The sequence below is a fragment of the Pipistrellus kuhlii genome, unplaced genomic scaffold (genome assembly GCF_014108245.1).
Source record: "Pipistrellus kuhlii isolate mPipKuh1 unplaced genomic scaffold, mPipKuh1.p scaffold_m20_p_11, whole genome shotgun sequence".
In the NCBI taxonomy this organism is placed as follows: Eukaryota; Metazoa; Chordata; class Mammalia; order Chiroptera; family Vespertilionidae; genus Pipistrellus; species Pipistrellus kuhlii.
This window is the reverse complement of record NW_023425416.1, coordinates 24,004,842-24,027,097: the sequence shown is the minus strand read 5'-3', so window position 1 is coordinate 24,027,097 and position 22,256 is coordinate 24,004,842. Positions and strand designations below refer to the sequence as shown.

Here is a 22,256-nt window from a genome sequence, read left to right as displayed (position 1 = left end):
GGTACAACCATGAGAATATAATAAAACCACTAAACTGTACACTTTAAATGGGTGAATTTTATGGGTATGTGAATGATACCTCAATAAAGCTGCTATAAAAAAAAGAAATGTGCCGAAGCCGGTTTGGCTCAGTGGTAGAGCATCGGCCTGCGGACTGAAAGGTCCCAGGTTCGATTCCGGTCAAGGGCATGTACATTGGTTGCGGGCACATCCCCAGTAGGGGGTGTGCAAGAGGCAGCTGGCTGATGTTTCTCTCTCATCGACGTTTCTAGCTCTCTGTCTCTCTCTGTTAAAAATCAATAAAATATATTTTTTTTAAAAGAAAAAAGAAATGCCCACTAAATGTTAATGGCAACCCTTACAACTACCTCATGAGGAGATATTATCCCCCCAATTTTTCATGAAGAAACTGAAGTGTAAAAATAATTGATGTGTCCAATATTATTCAGTTCAACCAGAAGGAGCTTTGGCTATGAATCCAGCACAGTCCATCTGATTCCAGAGCTTCAGCGGACTATTCGAGGGGGGACATTTTGAAAAATACAAACACAAAAAAGTAGAAATAAAACTCGGCACCTGGCCATACTTTCCCAAAACTGTTGCATTGCCAAGGCAGTAATAAGAACACAAGGCAGCAAAGTACCACTACTAATTATTCTCTGTAGGCCTTATGTAGCACTTCCGTAAGTGCTTTCCATTTAGTCCTCATAGCTACCTAACGAGGTGGGCCTCTTACTAGTATGCCTATTTTACAGATGAACATGTACATGTATGGCAGAGTGGATGAACACTTACTTGCCAGTGGCATGCAGCCTGCACCTTTGGTAGGAATTTAGGAGAGGAACAGAGAGCTGAGGCAGCCAGGGGGAACTTCATGAAGGAAGGATCCCCGAAGGAAGGGAAGGTGAGCCCTGGATAATCACGTCTGAAGAGGGAAGCATGGGGAGGGCCTCGAAGGCGGAATGGAAGTCGCTGAACAAAGAGGTGGAAAATACTAACATTGTTCAGTGTGGGTGATGAGTGCAGATTATGTTGTTACATTATTCTCTGTATGTTTTTTCACTTAGAAATGATTAGCAAACATTTTTAATATTTATTCACTGTGTTTTGGGGGAACAAAACATTTTCTTTCCTTTTGTGTGTGTGTGGGAGGGCAAAAGTAGGTTTATGGTTGTTGGTATAGAAAAATGACGTAATGCTTAATGAATAATAATATAAGAATAAACTTTTGCCCCACTCTGTATATACACACCCATATACATAAAAACATTTGCTGATTAGAATGAGGAGAGGTCTTTATTCTTTCTAAAACAAGTCTTAGTGTTTCAATTGTATTTGCTGCTTTAGTTAGTAAGTTTTGGGGATTTTTTTCCCCCCTCACACAGATCTACCTCATCCTTGTCATAATCGCATAATATTCACAATAGGAATGTATCATGATTTAATTCTCCATTCTCCTATTGATGCCAATTTCCCACTGTTACAAGCATTGTTTGTAAACACTGTACTGCTGTTTGTGGTCCTGCATTTCCTTTTAGGAGCCTATTCTTTCTCTTTTCTTTTCTTTTTTTTAAATGTTTTATTGATTTTTTACAGAGAGGAAGGGAGAGGGATAGAGAGTTAGAAACATCGATGAGAGAGAACATCGATCAGCTAGCTGCCTCCTGCACATCTCCTACTAGGGATATGCTGCAACCAAGGTACATGCCCTTGACCTCAATCAAACCTGGGGCCTTGCGAGCATTTTTTATTATAACATTTGAGGTAGATACTAAGAGGCAGAAATGGGGTCATAAATTCACTTTTTAAGTGACACAAACAGAGTCAATAGGAAATCTCAAAAATTTTTTTAAATTTATCTTTATTGTTCAAAATATTGCAGATGTCGCCTCTCCCCTCACCCCCCAATTAACCCCCTCCACCCTTTACCCGCCCCTTCTATGTCCATGGGTTATGCATATAGGCATATAAATTCCCCGGTTAACCTTTTCTCACCCACGCTTTTCCTCATTTTGTTGTAAACCTAAAACTGCTCTTTCACTCCCTGACCCTGCCGGGGTACCAGGAACACCGGCAGTTTCTCCCTAAGTCCAGGCGGGAGCGTGGCCCGGGGGGATTTATGCGCCCACCTACGCGGCGCGGGGTGCAGCCCGCCCGCCCGCGGGTTAGGTGCGAGGGCACCGTGACCTACTACCCTCCCGCCCGCGCTCTAGCCCCGCCTACCCGTCCCTTTCATTGAGAAACCCCTTCGCGATCACGTGAAACGGGCGTGCTGGGCTCGTGACGTCATCCAGCGCGGACCAATGGGAGCTTCTGTTTATGTGGAGGGGGCGGGGCCGCGGAGGGTTCTCTCCTTCGCAGCCGCCGGCCGGCCCCGCCCCGCCCGCCGCCCCGCCCCCTCGCTCTCTCGCTGGGGTTGGGAGCGCCGGGCTGAGCGGGAGGCGGCGCCGCTCCGCGCTGCTGGGAGGGCCGCGCCGTCCGCTTTCTGCAGACCCGCCTCCGCCAGCGTCTCGTCGCCACCTCGGTCCCCGTGCCGGGCCGAAGCCGCGGGCCGTCGCGGGCGGCCGGGTCCGCGTCCTGCCGCAGCGCCCGGAGGACATGCGGGAGAGAGAATGAGCCAGAGGGACACGCTGGTGCATCTGTTTGCCGGGGGGTACGGCCCGGGCCGGGGGCTGGGGGAGGCCGAGGGCTGCGGCCTGGGGCGCGGGCGAAGGGGGTCCGGGGGATGGGGCATCGGTCCGCAGAATGACGGGGTGCGGCCGCCATCGGGGAGGGTTTGGGGGGGGGGGGTGAAGCCGAGGACGGAATGAGGCCGGGGCCTGCGGGGCGGTGCGGGGCTGGGGCCTGAGGGCGGGCGGAGTTGGGCCCCGCGCCGAGGCCTAGCGGGCGTGTGCGGTGCGGGCCGCGGCCGGGGTGCAGCTCGCTGCGGGCCTCGCGTAGGCTGCTTGGCCGGGAAGGGGGGGGGATGGAGGACGGGGCGGGACGTGCGGAGGCCGAAGACGACAAAATGGGCGCCGGGCCTGGGCCGCCTCCTTCCCTTCTGCCGCGCGGGCCCGGGGCCTCCTCCCGCCGCTCGCGCCGCGGACTCGCGCCTCCGGTTTCCGGGGCGGCCCGGGGGGGGTTCCCGGCCCCGACAGGCTTCGGTTCTCCCTCCCGCAGCAGCCGTGGGCCTCCGGCTCCGGGAAGTGCGCCTCCGCGAGCTGCTCCAAGGTTACATACGAGATGCGGTGCAGAAAGCGGCCATGCCTCCGAGGTCGCCTTCTTTGGAAAGCCAGCCAGTCCTCCGCTGCACCCGCCGCTTGGCCTGTTTTCTTTCTTTCTTTTTTTAAGAGAAAAGGAGGGGATTTGGGGGGACGGGCTAGGGCCAGGTCAGAAGCTCCGGCGGTAGCGGTGTCTTTCTTACAGGGTTAGGACGGAGCCTGAAGGTTCAGGTTGTCAGCTGATCGTTCTCTGAGCCAGTGTAGGTTCCCTCTCGGGTTTGTCCCTTCTTCCAAATGATTTGAAGAATCGTTCACAGTTTTAAGTTTAGGATCCTAAAGATTTCTTATCAGAAATGGCTACGGTGAGTCATGTGGAGGCACAGGTTTTTTTTCTGCCAATAAAGTCACATCATCCCCTTAGAGGCCGTGGTTTGTTCCTTAATCGGCCTTGTTAAGACTGTGAAATGGATGTGTTCGCAGCTCTGCTCACCATGTCTCCATGTGAGTTGGACGTGTGAGCTCTGTTGCCAGTTGATGCCATTCCTCGCCATGTGGCACGTTCATGGAACGCCTTACTGCACGCCAATTGTGGCCCAACCACTGCTCTGACATTTAAAATGCTTCTTTTCACCCGTGAGACCCAATTTAGGCTGTTTGCTTTTCATTTATTGGTAATCTGCGCAAATTCACTCCATTTTTAAAAACTCATTGATCGCCTTAACCGGTTTGGCTCAGTGGATAGAGCGTCGGCCTGTGGACTCAAGGGTCCCAGGTTCGATTCCGGTCAAGGGCATGTACCTTGGTTGTAGGCACATCCCCAGTGGGGGGTGTGCAGGAGGTAGCTGTTTGATGTTTCTCTCTCATCGATGTTTCTACCTCTCCTCCCTTCCTCTCCGTAAAAGATCAATAAAATATATTTTTAAGAAATAAAAATAAAAACTCATTGACCATGTAGATGGAAAGATGCCTTGTTATGCAAATAATTGGATTCCCTGTGGTAATTAGATCGCTAGCAAATGCCTAAAATTTAGGAGGCTGCACTACTTCTGGCCACTATTTTAAGTGAAAAAAATGGACAAGACCTTTGATTTTAATTGCTTCATCTATAAAATGTGGAAGACATGTGATCTCTAAGGCCCTTCTCTATATGTCCTAACATTTCTATTACTCTGCATTTGAGATTCATATATCAAGTTTTCTTAAAAGTAGGGCATATTTATTTGAAATATTACTTTGATTGCACTAACTTCCCAGTTTGGTTTAGGATCAACTTTGTTATCAGTCACTTTGCTAAGGCCTTTCTGGTTAGTTTTTTTTTTTTTTAAACAGGAATGGAGAGGTTGTTTTTTAAAAAATATATATTTTTATTGGTTTCAGAGTGGAAGGCAGAGGAAGAGGGAGAGAGAGAGAGAAATAGAAACATCAATGATGAGAGAGAATCCTTGATGGGCTGCTTCTGTACTCCCCCTATTGGGATGGAGCCTGCAACCCAGGCATGTACCCTTGTCTGGAATCGAACCTGGGACCCTTCAGTCTGCAGGTCGATGCTCTATTCACTGATTCAAACCAGCCAGGGCAGGAATGGAGAGTTTTTGCAGCTTCTAAACATAAATAGATATAGGAGCCCTCCCTGAAAGAACCTAGTCTGTGTAGGTCATTTACAGTATTAAACAAGATACTGGCATGTAGGGTCTGACATAAGATAGGTACTCAGCCTTGTATATTCCCTTCCTTTGCATGTTGTCTTGATTTTACTTTTAAATGCAGTTGCATAAGTCACTATAAAACCTGGCTTTTAGATATGAGAGAAACATTAGAACTAGGGAGGATGGTAAAGATCATCTGTTTTATCCCTTCAAAATACAGGGGGGGGAAATACTGAAGTATGAAAAATTGTCTTACCAAGGTCAATTTTCCATACATATAAACTGAGATGTAAAGAATCTCTAAAGATTCTTCCAGCTCTTTATTATATAAAATCAATTCTGTAGAATATTCTGGAAGTCTGTGTGCTAAGCATTGTGGAAATGCAAATCAGGCTGCTTCCCTGACATAGTTCTAATTGAAGATGTCTAATTCTCTTATACCTCACAATGGTTACTTAGGCAAGCAGTTTTAGATGGTCTTCCTAGAAAACTAGCTTTTATTTTTTAAAAATCCTGGTAGAATCAAGAATCAATTAAATTGGGAATTAGAAAATTTAGTTTTGCTTTAGTAACTAGGTAGTTAAAAGAAAAGAGAACTCTTTTTTTTTTTTTTTTTTTTTTAGCTGTTTGCCTGGGCAAACACAAGTATCATTTGGGTTAAATTATGAAAACACAATATATTTTTAGAAAATTAAGTAACTTTTCACAGTGACATTTAATTGAATGAATGTGGAGCCTTTGGGTTGTTTTCCTGATGACTATAATAGTGTTTATCAGGATCTCAGAGAGATTTCCAATAGCCTAGTGGCTGTATTATTCAATCAGGAACATTTGAAACAGACAGGCAGCACTGGACCTTGTGTCTGGGCGACATACTCACATGCAGAACTCGTGCTTTCTTTAAGACACCCTTTGGTCCCATTATGTTTTGCCAGAGTTAACATTCAGAGTTTGCAAGGTCATTGGTTATGTTAATTGAATTTTGGAGGCAACTCACAGCCTCCTGCAAAAGGATGTGTCAGTAAAGTTTAATTTCACGTTTAATAACACTGTATGTCTCTATATCTATTTATAAATATGAAATATACTTTTAATTCTTTAATAGAACTACACAATGTGTAGTATTGTGTCAGTTGCATATGTCCACCAAGAGGCAGTTCAATGTTTTCTTTCCTTTTTGAGAGAGAGATTGTCTCAAGTGGGAGGCCTACACCTTCAACACTTAAATTGATGAATTTTTTCCTTTGTAGCTTCTGTGACAGAGCTTCTGTGATAGTGAGAGTGTAATGAGTAATATCTCAAATTATCTAAAAAAAACTTTGTTATGGAATTAATCTATCCATTCATTTATTCAGTAAGAAATTTCCACTTGGGTGTCAAATATGTTGATTCTGCAGAAATTTGTTAAATTACTTTACCTGGTTCTTTGTAAAATGAGGAAAGAAGTAGAATAGTTAAAAAGTATAATTAATGTGGTTTATTTCCACTTTGTTTTTTATTAGCCCTACTTCCATAATTTTACCACCTTTTCTTTTTCTAAAAAAAAAAATGCATTCTTTCATTCTAATAGGTTACAAGACTAAGGGAAGTTACTTACCCTAATGTAGAGTATTCTTGAAACTATTTTTGTGTAAGTGTGTTAGTATAGTGCAGCCAGCTGGGTCATGGACTACTGGGAGATCCCAAGACCCTTTCATTGGTTTGAGAGGTTAAAGCTATTTTCCTAAAAATACTAAGACACTATTTGCTTTTTCACTGTGTTGCATTTGTACTGATGGTTCATAAGCAGTAATGAGTAAAACTGCTGTTAGCATGCATCAAGGCAATGTTGCCCTGTTCTAGTAGTTGTTGGCACTAGCAGTTTTAAAAAGCTTCACTTAGGAATGTTCTTAAAGCAGAAAAATTAGTAATTTTATTAAGTCTCGACTCTTGAGTGTACTCATCTCTATTTCTGTGTGACAAAATGGGAAATACAAATAAAGTGCTTCTGCACACCAAAGTAGTTTGTAGTCGTTCCAGTCTCAGGTTGAGCTAGCCTATTTTTCATAATCTTTCTTACTTTAAAGAGCAATTAATTGACTGACTATTCAGACTTGACTACTTGGCAGACATTTTCTCAAAAAATGAAGGCAGTGGGCCTGTTGATTCAAGGAGAACAACTGACAAAACTTTTGCCATATGATAAATATGAGTTTTCAAGCAAAAATTATGGTTTTTGAAATCTTGGACTGACAGGAAGTGTAATTTTTTAAATTGCATAATAAAATGTATCAACACTTGAAAGACCTGTGTAATTCACTAAACCAATGTTTTTCAAATGATCAGTGTGTGATGTTACAGAGTCATACATGGATAAAAGATTCAAAATGCAAGATAGACTAATGGATTTTAATGTAACTGTAAAATTTATTGGTATAGTTCAGATTCCAATTGCAGCTAAGCTTTAAGAACCTACAACTTGTCAGTTTTAATGTAGAATTGAAAAATACCCATAATTATATGAAAAGGTGGATTGAATTATATAATTAATTAAAAGGTGTTCATTGCTATGGAAAAATGTGAAAAAATGGAGCAGGATAAAGGGGAGTAGTGGGAGTGCATTTATTTCTTTTTTAGGGAAAGGGGAAAGGAGAGGGAGAGAAGATAGAAACATTGGTGATAGAGAAACATCTATCAGCTGCCTCCCTGCACGCCCCCTACTAGAGATGGAGCCCATCAGCAGCCTCTTGGTGCATGGATGATGCTCAGTCCACTGAGCCACACTGATTGGGCCTTGGGAGTATTAATTTGACTCATGCCCTAATTAGGAAAACACAGTGGGCTATATTACCTGCAGACAAAAAAATGACAAAATATTTTAATCTATTCACAAAGCTAACACTGTAGTTGTCTAACAAAATAGGGTTGCTTCAAGTTAATACATATATTTCTGTATCCCTTTATCTCAGTTGCAACTAATGATTGTCAGCCTCAATACCTCATAACTAGATAATTATAGGAACTTCTTCACTTGGCCTTTTTAAAAACTGTGTGTATGCCCTAGCTGGTTTGGTTCAGTGGGTAGGTCTTTGGCCTGCGGACTGAAAGGTCCTGGGTTCAATTCTGGCCAAGGGCACATGCCTGGGTTGTGGGCTTGATCCCCAGTGGGGGGCTGCAGGAGGCAGCCAATCAGTGATTCTCATCATTGATATTTCTATCTCTCTCTCCCTCTCCCTTCCTCTCTGAAATCAATAAATATATTTTTTTAATTAAAATATTAGATCCCTAGCCTGTTTTGCTCAGTGGATAGAGCATCGGCCTGCAGACTGAAGGGTCCCAGGTTCAGTTCTGGTCAAGGGCATGTACCTGGGTTGCAAGCTCAATCTCTGGTGCCACATGTAGGAGGCAACCCATCCATGTGTCTCTCTCACATTGAAGTCTCTCTTGTCTCTCCCCCTCCCTTCCACTCTCTAAAAATCAATGAAAAAATATCCTCTGTTGAAATTTCTCTATCTTCTATAATTGAAACTTTGTAGGCTAGAGTGGAGTCCTAGGCCGGCTAGGGCTGCAGAAGCTTGGCTTCCTCAATCGCCTGGGGCAACCCTAGCCTCCTGCTCTTCCAGCTCAGTGGCTGCCGCCATTTCTGTGGAATTTATTTACCTTCTATAATTGAAACTTTGTACCCTTGAGTGGGGGCCTGGGCCTGCCAGGATGTGTGGAAAGCTTGGCTTCCTCCATTGCCAGGGAAACCCTAGCCCTCCTCCTGTTATCTGTGGCCAAAACCATCTTGGTTGTGTTAATTTGCATCCTCGCTCTCATTGGCTGGGTGTAGTCGAGTGATGGTTAATTTGCATATTACTCTTATCAGATAGGACTAGTGGTCCAGTGCATGAAATTTGTGCATGGAATAGGGGGAGGAGGGTTCCCCTCAGCCCAGCCTGCACCCTCTCCAATCAGGGACACCTTGTATTAAACTCAAAAGTTATATATGGATTTTAAACTACGTAGAGATGGGAGTTACTGCTTCTAACCCCCTATATTGTTTAAGAATCAACTATAATTGCTGAAACCGGTTTGGCTCAGTGGATAGAGCATTCATCTGCGGACTGAAGGGTCCCAGGTTCGATTCCAGTCAAGGGCATGTACATTGGTTGTGGGCACATCCCCAGTAGGGGGTGTGTAGGAGGCAGTTGGTCGATGTTTCTCCCATCAATGTTTCTAGCTTTCTATCCCTCTCCCTCTCTATTAAAAATCAATAAAATATATATTTTTAAAAAAGAATTATAATTAAGGTATTGAAGAGGCCAGTGTGGCTGGAGCAGTGAGAAGGTGAATGGTAGATGAGGTCAGAGGGATCAGTAATGAACAGATTGTATAAGATTTTATAGGCCATTGTGAGGACTTCGGTTTTTATTCTGAATGAGTTAGGAAGTCTGGAAGGTTTTTAGCAGAGGAGAGACTGATCTGACTTAAGTTTTCAATACAATCAAAGATTTCAATACAGCCGAAGCCGGTTTGGCTCAGTGGTAGAGCATCGGTCTGCGGACTGAGGGGTCCCAGGTTCGATTCCGGTCAAAGGCATGTGCATTGGTTGCGGGCACATCCCCAGTGGGGGGTGCGCAAGAGGCAGCTGGTCGATGTTTCTCATCGATGTTTCTAACTCTCTCTCCCTTCCTCTCTGTAAAAAATCAATAAAATATATTTTTTAAAAAAAAGGTTTCAATACAATCAAAGGCTTAGACCAAGGTGGAAATGATGAAAAGTGGTCAAGAGATTGTGATTTTTTTTTTTTTTAAGTTCTGAGTCAAAAGACATGTACGTCATTTTTTTTTTAGGGTCCAGTGAGTCCCAGAAATATCAACCACATTCTCTAGTTAAAAACGCCTGCTGTTTTTTTTGTGTGTGTGTGTGTGTGGTTTTTTTGTTTGTTTTTTAAATATATTTTATTGATTTTTTTACAGAGAGGAGGAGAGAGGGATAGAGAGCTAGAAACGTCGATGAGAGAGAAACATCGACCAGCTGCCTCTTGCACACCCCCCACCGGGGATGTGCCCGCAACCAAGTTACATGCCCTTGACCAGAATCGAACCTGGGACCCTTCAGTCCGCAGACCGACGCTCTACCACTGAGCCAAACCGGTTTCGGCACCCCTGCTGTTTTTTTTAAAAATACTGCTAAAATTTTGATAAATTAATTAAAAATGTATTCAAAATGTTAAAAAAAAAAAAAGTGTGCTGAATAATAATAAAAATCAGCATTTTACAGTTTTTACACCTTCTTAATAGGAACTTTCTATAAGTCTTAGCTATTTCCTTTGGTATTTTCTTCATACTTTCTTTTCTGTTAGATGGGGATTTAGTTATACTATATCACTCTCTGTTTACTCCTTTTCCTCCTCTCAATATATAGTTATTTACATCATAGTTTTTTGTTAAATCAATAGTCAGTGCTTATCTTACTATGACAATATAAATATTGTTGATAGAATAGCTAAGTTGTGTATTGACCACTTCATTTTTAATAACTTCATTTTCTTGAATAATTTCATTTTCTCCCCTAGAGTTAATAATTACCCCACATTTTGAAATGTTTGCTTAGTTATGTGAGTATTCTTTTTTTTTTTTTTTTAATATATTTTATTGATTTTGTACAGAGAGGAAGGGAGAGAGATAGAGAGTTAGAAACATCAATGAGAGAGAGTCATCGATCAGCTGCCTCTTGCACACTCCCCACTGGGGATGTGCCCGCAACCAAGGTACATGCCCTTGACCAGAATCAAACCTGGGACCCCCCAGTCCCCAAGCCGACGCTCTATCCATTGAGCCAAACCAGTTTCGGCAATGAGTATTTATTCTTGAATATTTATTTTCATATGGTCAAATATATTTGTCTATTAGTCTTTTTTCCTCCTTGGAGATCTTATCCCTCTGAATTCTGTCATCCTAATCCTATTTGGCTTGGTTCTTTTTTGTTTGTTTGTTTTTTTGTTTAGTTAAGTTTCTATTTATTTTAGAGATTGATGAGGGGAGAGAGAGCTAGAAACATCGAAGATGAGAGAGAATCATTAATTGGCTCCTTTCTGCATGCCCCCTTCTGAGGCTCAAACCCACAACCTGGAATGGAACCCTGACCTCATGACTTCCTGACTCACGGGTCAGCATCCAACCACTGAGCCACAACGTTCAGACTAGCCTGGTTATTTTTCTGAGTCTTGACATTTCACTGTCATCTTGGGACTCCATTCTCCCTCTCCTGTGTTATTTTGTTCCTGCATTCAATTCCCTCTTTTTCCTCCCAGTTTTATTGAAATATTGACATATAACATAGTATTAGTCTTAGGTGTTCCCTCTTTTTTATTTAACTTGTGGAACAAATTCTTTAGTAGCTGTGTAAGAAAGGGTACAAGATAGGGAATTTCTTGAGTCTGTCTTATCGACACTCTTGTGAGGTAGATATTAAGCTTAGTTCTTTCTAACTACCAAAGGTATTTTTGTATGCAGTCAAATAAATGAAATGTTAAAAAAGTAGTTAGTCTTCTAAATAAAATAAAAAGTTGCATTTTAGTACGTTGGTAAACTCCTAGTTGCCTACATGTATGTTAACATGAATTAAGTAGGTAAGTTGTGTTCTTTTTGTTTTTTGTAGATGTGGTGGTACCGTGGGAGCTATTCTGACATGTCCACTGGAAGTTGTAAAGACTCGGCTGCAGTCTTCTTCTCTGACGCTTTACATCTCTGAAGTTCAGCTGAACACCATGGCCGGAGCCAGTGTCAACCGAGTAGTGTCGCCAGGACCTCTCCATTGCCTGAAGTGAGAGCACAGTACTCATCTTTACTTTTAGTTTATCTACTTAATGATGGCCATATATTTGTTTGTTTCTATTGACATTTAAAATTTTTTACAAATTTAATGACAGAGTTACTCTGAATTATATTCATTAATAATGATCATCCAACATTTTATCTTGGATAATATAAAATGTATTATCTATCTTGTATATATTTGGAATATTTTTTGCACTTATTCAGTGGATTTATTTTCTAAAACTATTATAGGTATTTTATTTTGAATTAAGTAATCCAATTAATGGCAGTCTGTTACTTTTATATAACTTAAACAATAATTGAGATTAAAGTAGACTTATACTGATTTTAAAATGTGATTCAGTGTTTGGCATTCTTGATGCATTAAAAAAAGATTTGTTTGTACATTTCACCATACTTTATTATGTTACAAATTGGGTTGAAATTTAAAACTATTGAATGTAGGTTTTACATGTTTAAACTTAGGTATGTAACTGAATGCCTTGTGTGTTTGCCTTATCAGCTCAATTGGGACATAATCTGTTTGAACTTAGTTTACTAGTGTTTATTCTGTAGTAGCAAATAAGCTCATACTGTGTGTTTACTTTCTCTACCAAAAGATTTTTATCAGTCTTTTCTTTGTTTAAACTTACCTAAGTACACGAATAGGTAGAATAAAATTGTTAACAAGTTTGAATTAAAATGCCATACTTATTTGTAAATATTTCCGATTAATAAGAATATTTTAATATGATTTTGACATTTATTACCACTGATTACCTCTCAGAGTTCTCCCTTTGACCTTTGTGACAACACTATTTTTCATTATGGTGGTGGTGTTTTTTGCCTTTTATTTTTAAGATTTTTAGAGAGGAGGGAGAGAGAGAAACATCAATATGAGAGTGGTACATTGATTGGCTGCCTTCTGTATGCCTCCTATCAGGGATCAAGCCTGTAACCCAGCATGTATCCTGACTGGGAATTGAACCAGCAACCTTTGGTGCATGGGATGATGCCCAACCTACTGAGCCACACTAGCCAGGACTATTCTGTTTTTCTTTCTTTTAAGTATATTTTTATTGATTTCAGAGAGGAAGGGAGAGGGAGAGAAACATTAATGATGAGAGAGAATCATTGATCAGCTGCCTTCTGCAGGCCCCCTACTAGGGATGGAGCCCAAAACCCCAGCCTGTGCCCTTGACTGGAATCGAATCCGGGCCCCTTCAGTCCACAGGCTGATGCTCTATTCACTGAGCCAACCTGGCTAGGGCAGGGCTATTGTGTTTTTCAGTGGTTCTGCATTCTCTGACTTTCTTCAGAGCAACTCCAGGACCTCTGGTCGCTGCTTTAATTTCTCACTTTTTCAGGCCCTCTTATATAAGAGTTAATTTATCATGTTTCACCTGTTATCAGTATAAAGGTGATTTCCCAGTCTTCAATCTCTTGTCCTAGCGTCTCTTTATTCTGGGACTCTGTATTATGGCTGCTGCTGCTTCTCCCCCTCTCCTCAACATCTTTATAGAGTTTCTAGCCCATGCATTGGGATGGGGCCAGCTGGGGGAGGGGCTGTGGGCGGTTGGCCAGCCAGCCCATCCCTCTGATTGAATTCCTGGTCAAAACTCCCTTGAGGGGACAATTTTGCATATTAGCCTTTTATTATGTAGGATAATTCATACACTGTAAAATTCATCCATTTAAAGTGTACAATTTAATTGCTTTTGGTTTATTCACAGAGTTGTAGCCATTACTACATTCTAAATTTAGACCAGTTTTATTACCACAAAAAGAAACCCTCACCTATTAGCAGTCACTCCTCATTTTCCCCTTCCCTCTTAGCCTCCTCCCAGCCCTAGGACTACTAAACAACTTTTTGTCACGATAGCTATGCCTAAATAAATAAATTATATAATATGTGGTTTTTGTGTGACTGGCTTCTTTCACGTCACATAATGTTTTCAAGGCTCATAAACAAGTATCTTTATATTGCCAAACATGTCATTGTTTATCTACTCACCTGTTGGTGGACATGTGGGTTGTTTGGTTTGGGGGTATTATGAAAGATGTCACTATAGGGACATAGGTTTTCATTTCTTTTTTCTTTTTTTTTAATATGTTTTATTTGTACAGAGAGGGAGGGAAAGAGATAGAGAGTTAGAAACATCGATGAGAGAGTCATCGATCAGCTGCCTCTTGCACACCCCCTACCGGGGATGTGCCCGCAACCAAGGTACATGCCCTTGACCGGAATCGAACCCGGGACCCTTCAGTCCCCAAGCCGACGCTGTATCCACTGAGCCGAACCGGTTTCGGCGGTTTTCATTTCTTTTGGGGATATACTAGGAATGGATTTGCTGGATCATACGGTAATTTTATGTTGTTTCACATTTTGCGAAATTGCCAAACTGTTGCCAAAAGTGGCTATATTCTATATTCCCGAGACCAGTGAATGAGATTTACAATTTCTACACATCCTCTCCAACCGGTTTAATGTCTGTTTGTTTTACTGTAGCCATCCTGGTGGGTATGAGTGTTTCATGGCTTCTTAACCAGGAACTTTAGGAGTCCCCCAGGGCTCTCTTAATTTTTTATTTTATTTTATTTTATTTTATATATATATATTTTATTGATTTTACACAGAGAGGAATTGAGAGGGACAGAGTTAGAAACGTCGATGAGAGAGAAACATCAACAAGCTGCCTCTTGCACACCCCCCACTGGGGATGTGCCTGCAACCAAGGTACATGCCCTTGACCGGAATCAAATCCGGGACCTTTCAGTCCGCAGGCCAACGCTCTACCCACTGAGCCAAACCGGTCCCGGCTCTCTTAATTTTTTAGATGGCCATAGATGAGCTGCAAGACGTCTAAAAAATTAGGTGACGTTGTATACAAAATTATATTTGCAAATGTGTATATATATTTTTTCAAAGGACAGCTACCTTTTTTTTTAAATATATATTTTTATTGACTTTTTACAGAGAGAAAGAGAGAGGGATAGAAAGCTAGAAACATCAATGAGAGAGAATCATCGATTAGCTGCCTTTTGCACCCCCCCCCCACTGGGGATGTGCCCTCAACCAAGGTACATGCCCTTGACCGGAATCGAACCTGGGACCTTTCAGTCCACAGGCCGACGTTCTATCCACTGAGCCAAACCGGTTTCAGCAACAGCTACCTTTCTTAATTTCTGAAGGGGACTGTGATACAGAAAGGACTAAAAAGCACTGAATATTCAAAATGTGCTGTATAATTTGTTATTCTTAACTCTGTTTCCATCTAATCTAGTTTTATCAAAAATGATTCTGGGCACCTTCCCCTTTTCTCCTCTGCCTTCACCCCCCTCTTTATTATCACTAATAAATCTATCCGTTTTCAGTAGCTATGCTGTCAAAAACAGATGTTTCATAAGTAAGAAAAACTGACCAGAGCAGCATAATACATTACAGTACAAACATAGTGGGATTTAGATGCTAAGTTTGCTATACAAATATAGGACCAGACTTGGAAAGTTATTTCTAACTCATGTTTTTCTCTTTCAGGGTGATCTTGGAGAAAGAAGGACCTCGTTCTTTGTTTAGAGGATTAGGCCCCAATTTAGTGGGGGTGGCTCCTTCCAGGTAAAAAACAAAAACAATTGTCTCAGTCTTTTCTGTTTGAAGCTGACTTAGGGGTGTCGAACTCAATCAGAGAAGGGGCCAAAATCTAAAATCCAGCCTAAATCGCGGGCCGAATGGTTTACTGAACAGTCATAAACTGTCATTGTGATGGAAACGCAGCGGAGTGCAGTGGCAGTGCGGGCCACATTGCAAGGCCTGGTGGGACGGATTTGGCCCGCGGGCCTTGTGTTTGACACATGTGAAAGGGAGATGGTGAGGAGAAGGTGGTAAGGCTAAGGCAGTGTGATGTAACAGACCGGTCTCAGGAAGCATCTGATAGATTGGGGAGGTTGCACCATGCGAAGGTGCAAAGGAACTCATAGTGAGATTACTGTGAAGCAGTTTTTGTGCCAAGTTTAAAAGGCAAAGAACAAACTAAAGCGACTAGCAGAAAGAAAGGGGAAGACCTGGATCTTCAGAACTAATCCTGTTTTTTGGTTTAGGAGACAAGCTAAACAGAATGGTTTCAATCCCTATTCAAGAAGCCAAAAGAGGCCTTCATACATTAATTTGACATTTTTCTCAGATATAGTTTTATCTTAGATTGACTTCTTCCATGATAGAATCCTGTGCAGATTTCACATTCAGAGTGAAAATGCATACCCAGCTTTCTGTATCCAAACAATATACTAGGCCCATGGACTCTTTTCTCCCTTAAAAAATTACCCAAATTTTGTTCTTACTATAAAGACTAAAAAAAAATAAGTATAGCAAGCTTGTCCTTCTACCTTAAGCACATCACCTCTTTCTCACCCAGTGCACATTCCCTCCCACACACACTCTTTTTTTAACAAAACCATCATTAATAAACAGTGCAGTGGATTTCTGGCCTGTCATGTACATAAAATGTATATGTAGACTTAACTACCCTTTACATATATTTAATATTAAAAATATTTTGCCCAATTTGTCTTGAATGATTTTTCCATGAAAATGTATAGAATTTTTTCAAAATTGCATAGTATGACTATTCTCTTATTAATAAGCATTTTTTTTAATTGATAAGCCTTTAGGTTTATTTTCAGATTTTTGCTGTTAAAAACAATGGTTTTGCGCCTTTGGCAATTGTGGCTCAGTTGATTGGAGCATCAGCCCACATACCAAAAGGTGGTGAGTTTGATTCCTGGTCAGGTTACATACCCAGGTTGTGGGTATGTACACATCAAATTAATGGTTCTCTCCCTCTGTTAAAAAACAACAACAAAAATAATGGTTTTGTGAACTTCACTGTACCTTTATCTTTGAGTACTTAACATATTTCTTTCTTTAGGATAGTTACCTAAAAGTAGAATTTTCTGGATAAAAGGGCACTTGCACATTTACAATTAATAAATATTGCTCATCTGCCTTCTGAAAGGATATTCTACATTTTTATTCTCAAATAGTGAATTATTTGCTCTTTATTCATGTATTACCAATTTTGGTTACTATTGATGTCTTTCTTAAAAATATATTTTATTGGCCGAAACCGGTTTGGCTCACCGGTAGAGCATCGGTCTGCGGACTGAAGGGTCCCAGGTTCGATTCTGGTTAGGGGGGCATGTGCATTGGTTGTGGGCACATCCCCAGTGGGGGGGGTGCAGGAGGCAGCTGGTCAATGTTTCTCTCTCATTGACGTTTCTAGCTCTCTATCCCTCTCCCTTCCTCTCTGTGGAAAATCAATAAAATATATTTAAAAAATATATATTTTATTGGTTTTAGAAAGGAAGGGAGAGGGAGGAAGAGAGAGAGAAACATCAATGATGAGAGAGAATCATTGATTGGCTGCCTCCTGCATGCCCCTTACTGGGGAACAAAACCCAGGCATGTGCCCTTGGCCAGAATCAAACCTGGGGTCCTTCAGTCCACAAGCAGATGCTCTACCCATTGAACAAAACCAGCTAGGGCTTTTTATGTCTTTTAATACTTGCCAAATAGATTAAACATGATTTTTCACTGTTTTAATATACATTTGTTTAATTTTTTATATAATCACACCCTCCTTGCAATTGTTTGTATCTCTTTTGTGAATTATCTGTGTATATTCCTTGCTTATTTTCTCATTAGAATGTCTTTTTCTTTTAAAAAAAAATTTATTGATTTTTTTACAGAGAGGAAGAGAGCGGGATAGAGAATCAGAAATATTGATGAGAGAGAAACATTGATCAGCTGACTCCTGCACAACCCCTACTGGGGATGTGCCACAACCAAAGTACATGCCCTTGACTGGAATCGAACCCGGGACCTTTCAGTCTGCAGGCGGAGGGTCCATCCACTGATGGACCCTCCGCCTTTTCTTTTTTTAAATATATTTTTATTCTTTTTCTTTTTTTAAATATATTTTTATTGATTTCAGAGAGGAAGGGAGAGGTAGAGATGAGAATCATTGATCTGCTGCTTCCTGCACTCCCCCTACTGGGGATCCAACCCACAACCCAAGCATTTGCCCTGACCAGGAATTGAACTGTGACTTCCTGGTTCATAAGTTGATGCTCATTCAGTGAGCCACACCTACCAGGTTCTTTTTTCTTATTGATTTCTAGGAATGCAGTGTTTATTTATGTTCACGATTTGGCATCATTAAATGTATCCTATATTTTCCTTTTTCATAAAACAGAACGTTTTATTTTAAATTATATTCACTCCCTCCCCCCTTTTTCTTTATTCTCAACTGAGGATATGTTTATTGATGAGCGAGAGCCAGAAAGAGAAAGGGAAACATTGATGTGAGAGAGGAACATCAATCAGTTGCCTCCCATACATGCCCCAACTGGGGATTGAATCCTAGACCTTTTGGTGTATGGGGCAACACTCAAGTTATTTTTTCTTGTTTAAGGAAATTATGAAGTGATCTGTGTATAGTACAGATTAGAATATACTATAGTATCTCAAAATTGTTTAACATACATTTTGATCAATTGGGTCAGTTTTATCTTTCTTTTCCCTCCCTCCTCTCCCCTAAAAATATATATGTGCTCATACCATATTTCTTTAATTCAAATGTATTTAATTTAGCCTTAGTGCCACCTAGGTCTTCCAGCCTTATTCATGTGTTTTCAAAATTTTAGACAAATACTTTCAGTTATAGTTAGTTGTTCTCAGAGTATTGGGGCAGGGTGAAGGGATGTCTGTTTGAGGAACTTTATTTATATTTGAGGGTTTTTTTCTTATTTTTTTTGTGTTGTTTTGTGTGTATGTGTGTGTGTTTTTCCCCAGAACTCACCCAAGGATATTTTTCTATCACTTATAGATACAGTGGGAGGGAGGAAAAGGAGTGGGGGAGGGAGGAGAAAAACATCAACTGGAGAGAGACATGTCAATTGGTTGCTTCCCACATGGCCCTGACATACCTGGCCAGGGGAGGAACCTGCAACCCAGGTACCTTGACCAGGAATTGAGCCTGCTCTAACCACTGAACTCATCGGTCTGGGCACATGTCTTCTTCATGTCATTTAAGTCTTATGAATTAAGCAATATGCCTATTGATAAAATTTAAATCTTTATTTTAGAGCAATATATTTCGCTGCTTATTCAAACTGCAAGGAAAAATTGAATGGTGTATTTGATCCTGATTCTACCCAGGTACACATGATTTCAGCTGCAATGGCAGGTATGACTATATAATATTAAAAAAAATTTTTCTGAAACTTAGAGACTTAATATATTGAATTATGATAAATTTGTAAAGTTAAGACAATGTGCTTCTAATTGATTAGCATCCATAAACATGATTTTTGCATTTATTAGTATATAATAAATTTGACCAGGCCGTATATGTAAGAGCTGTTGTCATTTGGCATTTTGTAGTTAGGAATTTGTGATAGCACACAGGTAATAGACATTGTCTTGCGTAGTTTACTGAATATTTAACTGATCACTTTTAACCGTTGTAAGAATCCAATCATAATTACAGTATCAGTAAGTTATGGAGCTGTAATTTATTCTTCTCTCCTCAATTTCTGTTAGTGCCTTTTCCTTTCTGCTGCATGTTTTGGCTTCTGTCTGAAATGTGCCGGCAGTTCTTGGTAAAGTATTCATTTTGTCCTGTGCTCAAATGCTGACATTTTTGTGAGTGATGTATTACTGATAACTCAAGAGTTACTATAATGTATGTATATTGAAAAATATGTTTAGCATTTCGCATAAATCACACTGGATGGCACTTGAAATCTAGGCACTGGTTATGTATGTGCTTGCTTTAGAAATGTTTTCAGGAATTCTTCTGTCATCATTGAGTATGTATGATTCGGAATTAAAACAACCAGTCCTGGGCTTCTCTCTGCCCTGCCTTAAAGATACACTAAACTGGTAGATTGGTTTGGCCAGTCTGGCTCTGGAATCATTTTTTTGCTACGCATATTAAAGCCATGACCTTTGGTTCTCATTAGAAAAATCTCTACAGTTTTTTGAGGTTTGTTGCATATTGAACCATGTCTCTCATTTCTAAATTATGTTAGACTTTATAAAGCAAATAATATGTACTTTCTTCACTTGTTGATGAATTAATTGTCAGTTATGTGCTTAACAATGAGTGCCTTAAACTGTTAACCATTTTCTGTTTAGAAATAAATTGGATCAATTTGAACCACATACTTAACGAACTAAGTGTAAGTTTGAAATGCTAATTTCTGAAAGATCGATTGCCATATAATGTAACATATACCTTACAAAATATTTTCAAGGCTTTTTATAGTTAGTAATTGTTGATTAACTCATTGACATTTTAAAGCTGGAAGATAAAACTTTAAAGATCAAGGCAACATACTCTATTTACCAACGTGGAGAGCTCTTGGGAGAGTTAGGAATTGATGTGAACCTCCGTCACCTTATCCTTAGAGTGAGGAGGTTGTCCTGCATAGATTTGCATCTTGAGAAGTAGTTCTTCAGTATCATAGAGGTCACCTACTTAAAATGATATTTTTAATGTACTTTTTATAGATGTTGAATATGAATAGATATGACTTTTCCTCTGCACATTCAGCAGGTATAAGGTAAAAGTTAGTAGCTAATTACAAAGTATAGGATCTTTAGAATATGTTTCTGGGTTACTAGTGTTTAAACATTTTTGTTTTTTAACCCCAGAAACTTTTAAAGAAATGTTAATCTTTTATTTTTGAAATAATTAAAACCAAGAAAGTAGATCAGCAGTCATTTTAAGTGGAGGAAAGTTGGTAGATAGTGAGATTGCAAATTCAGTTTCAGAATTTTCTGAGTCCCACTGGAACTTTATTTTTTCCCCATTAGAGTTTCTTATCAGAATTTATTATATTTGATTCACACTGCAAAGAATTTCAGTGGAATTGTGTTTTGATTTTTTTTTCTCCCAGATATATACAAGTATTAACTTTGTTTTTATTTTAAACATTGATACTATTTCTCAACTTGAATTCCTTGAATTTTGGATATTGATAGTCTTATACTGTTTAGAGATTATTGCACTATACACTTGTGTAATTTGAAAATACTTCCATTTGTTTGCAGTTACATTTTTTTCCCTAAGATTGTGCTTGCAGAACTATCTTGCATTGTTTACAAGCATTAACATTTAGCTTTTCGGTTGTTATATACATAACTACACGGTTGGTGAAACGGAATGGTCCCATGCAGACTCATTAAGGTAGCCTTTTGCCCCCTTCGTTCTTGAAATAATCTAGACCAGACTGCTCTGGTTTTTCTTCAGGATCATTTTTAGAGGCCTTATAGATATGAATGGGGGTGCAAAGTGTTTAGAGGCAGTCATGTGAAAATTGTTTTCTGATTGGCTATTAAAAAAAAATGCTAACCTTGTCACTTTAATATCAAAAAACACACTAAAAGAAGTCCATTAATGATATTGCCTGCTATATTGTACCACATCAAGTAACTCACACATTAAGGATATAGTAATATTGTACTTTGTACATAATTTTTATTTCAAGTCCTCAAATCATTTGCATTTTATCCATATGAACTATAATTACTAAATTCTTTTAGGAAAAAGGACATTTTTAAGTGAATCTTATTTTCATTTGTTGTAGTATTTCAAGGGAATACAAAAGAATTGTAAACCTCTAAATTGAGCTCTAAATGTCCATACACTGATTTTTTTTTTTGTAAGGCTATTTAGTCAAATTAAGTAATGTTGATTTTTTTGTGCTTTACCTGCTTTTTTTTTTTTTTTTTCTTCCTACATATGACTTTTGTTAGACTAAATGAAACTTAGCTATTGAGGATATTTGTATAATTTTACTTAAATGAACTTGCATATCCCTCTGTATATACCTACACACAGCTGTGTATTAAAAAAAAAATAGAATTAAGTTTTTTTATAGTAATTCCCAATTTTTAAATTTTTTAATCTAGAATATACTTCTATATACAGCATTACAGATTTAAAGAAAATGACTTCCAACTTTTATTGGATTATATATTCACAAAGTTATCACTCAATTTTTAAAATACATGTAATTGTTTAACATTTACTAGGTTTGCTTATAGCATTTATCTTTATTTTTCAAGACATATTTTTCTGTTTGACTCAAAGTTTACTATCAAAGGTTAAGTTTTTGAGTAAAAATTTAAATAGAAATTATGTCTTGCATATATTTGTCCATGGCAGTTCATTCAGCCAGATTGATGGTTGGTCAGGTGCTTAGTGTGTTTGTCTGTAAACATTCTTCCTGTTTTTTTGTTTTGTAGAACACAAGAAATTAAATACAAAATAACCCAAAATATTCCATAAAAATGGATGTCAAAATTACTGGCCATAGTGCAAAAGGTGAAAGGTACTACTATAGCAGCATATACTATACTGTATTTCATTTAAAAATTATAATTAAAAATGAAGTTCCTTGAATATTCTGGGTGATTTTTTTTCTTTTAAGATTGACTAAGTGAGCTGATTATTGTGATTTCAACTTGGATCATGGTAGATGATAATGGCAGGAAAATGGGATATGATTATCCTCTCCAAATATTTTATTAGATTTCCCTTTGACAAGGTTAGCATTTTTTT

General features: G+C 39.5%; 1 protein-coding gene across 5 annotated transcripts in view; it reads left to right on the top strand.

Annotated features, from left to right (window-relative positions):
* The first annotated feature begins 2,368 nt into the window (after positions 1–2,368).
* Positions 2,369–22,256, top strand: part of SLC25A36 (solute carrier family 25 member 36) — a 33,785-nt gene continuing 13,897 nt past the window's right edge. The window contains exons 1-6 of one of the 5 annotated variants that reach the window (XR_006741124.1): positions 2,369–2,653; positions 11,471–11,635; positions 15,167–15,244; positions 18,772–18,872; positions 19,826–19,869; positions 21,941–22,019. Coding sequence is in view for 3 of the 5 variants with exons in the window: in XM_045579238.1 (XP_045435194.1) it covers positions 2,613–2,653; positions 11,471–11,635; positions 15,167–15,244; positions 18,772–18,872; positions 19,826–19,869 (429 nt within the window). In the remaining 2 variants the exon portion in view is untranslated. Of the gene's footprint in view, positions 2,654–11,470; positions 11,636–15,166; positions 15,245–18,771; positions 18,873–19,825; positions 19,870–21,940; positions 22,027–22,256 lie in introns of all 5 variants that reach the window. The other 4 variants (XR_006741123.1, XM_045579238.1, XM_036431284.2 and 1 more) reach the window with 4 other exon arrangements.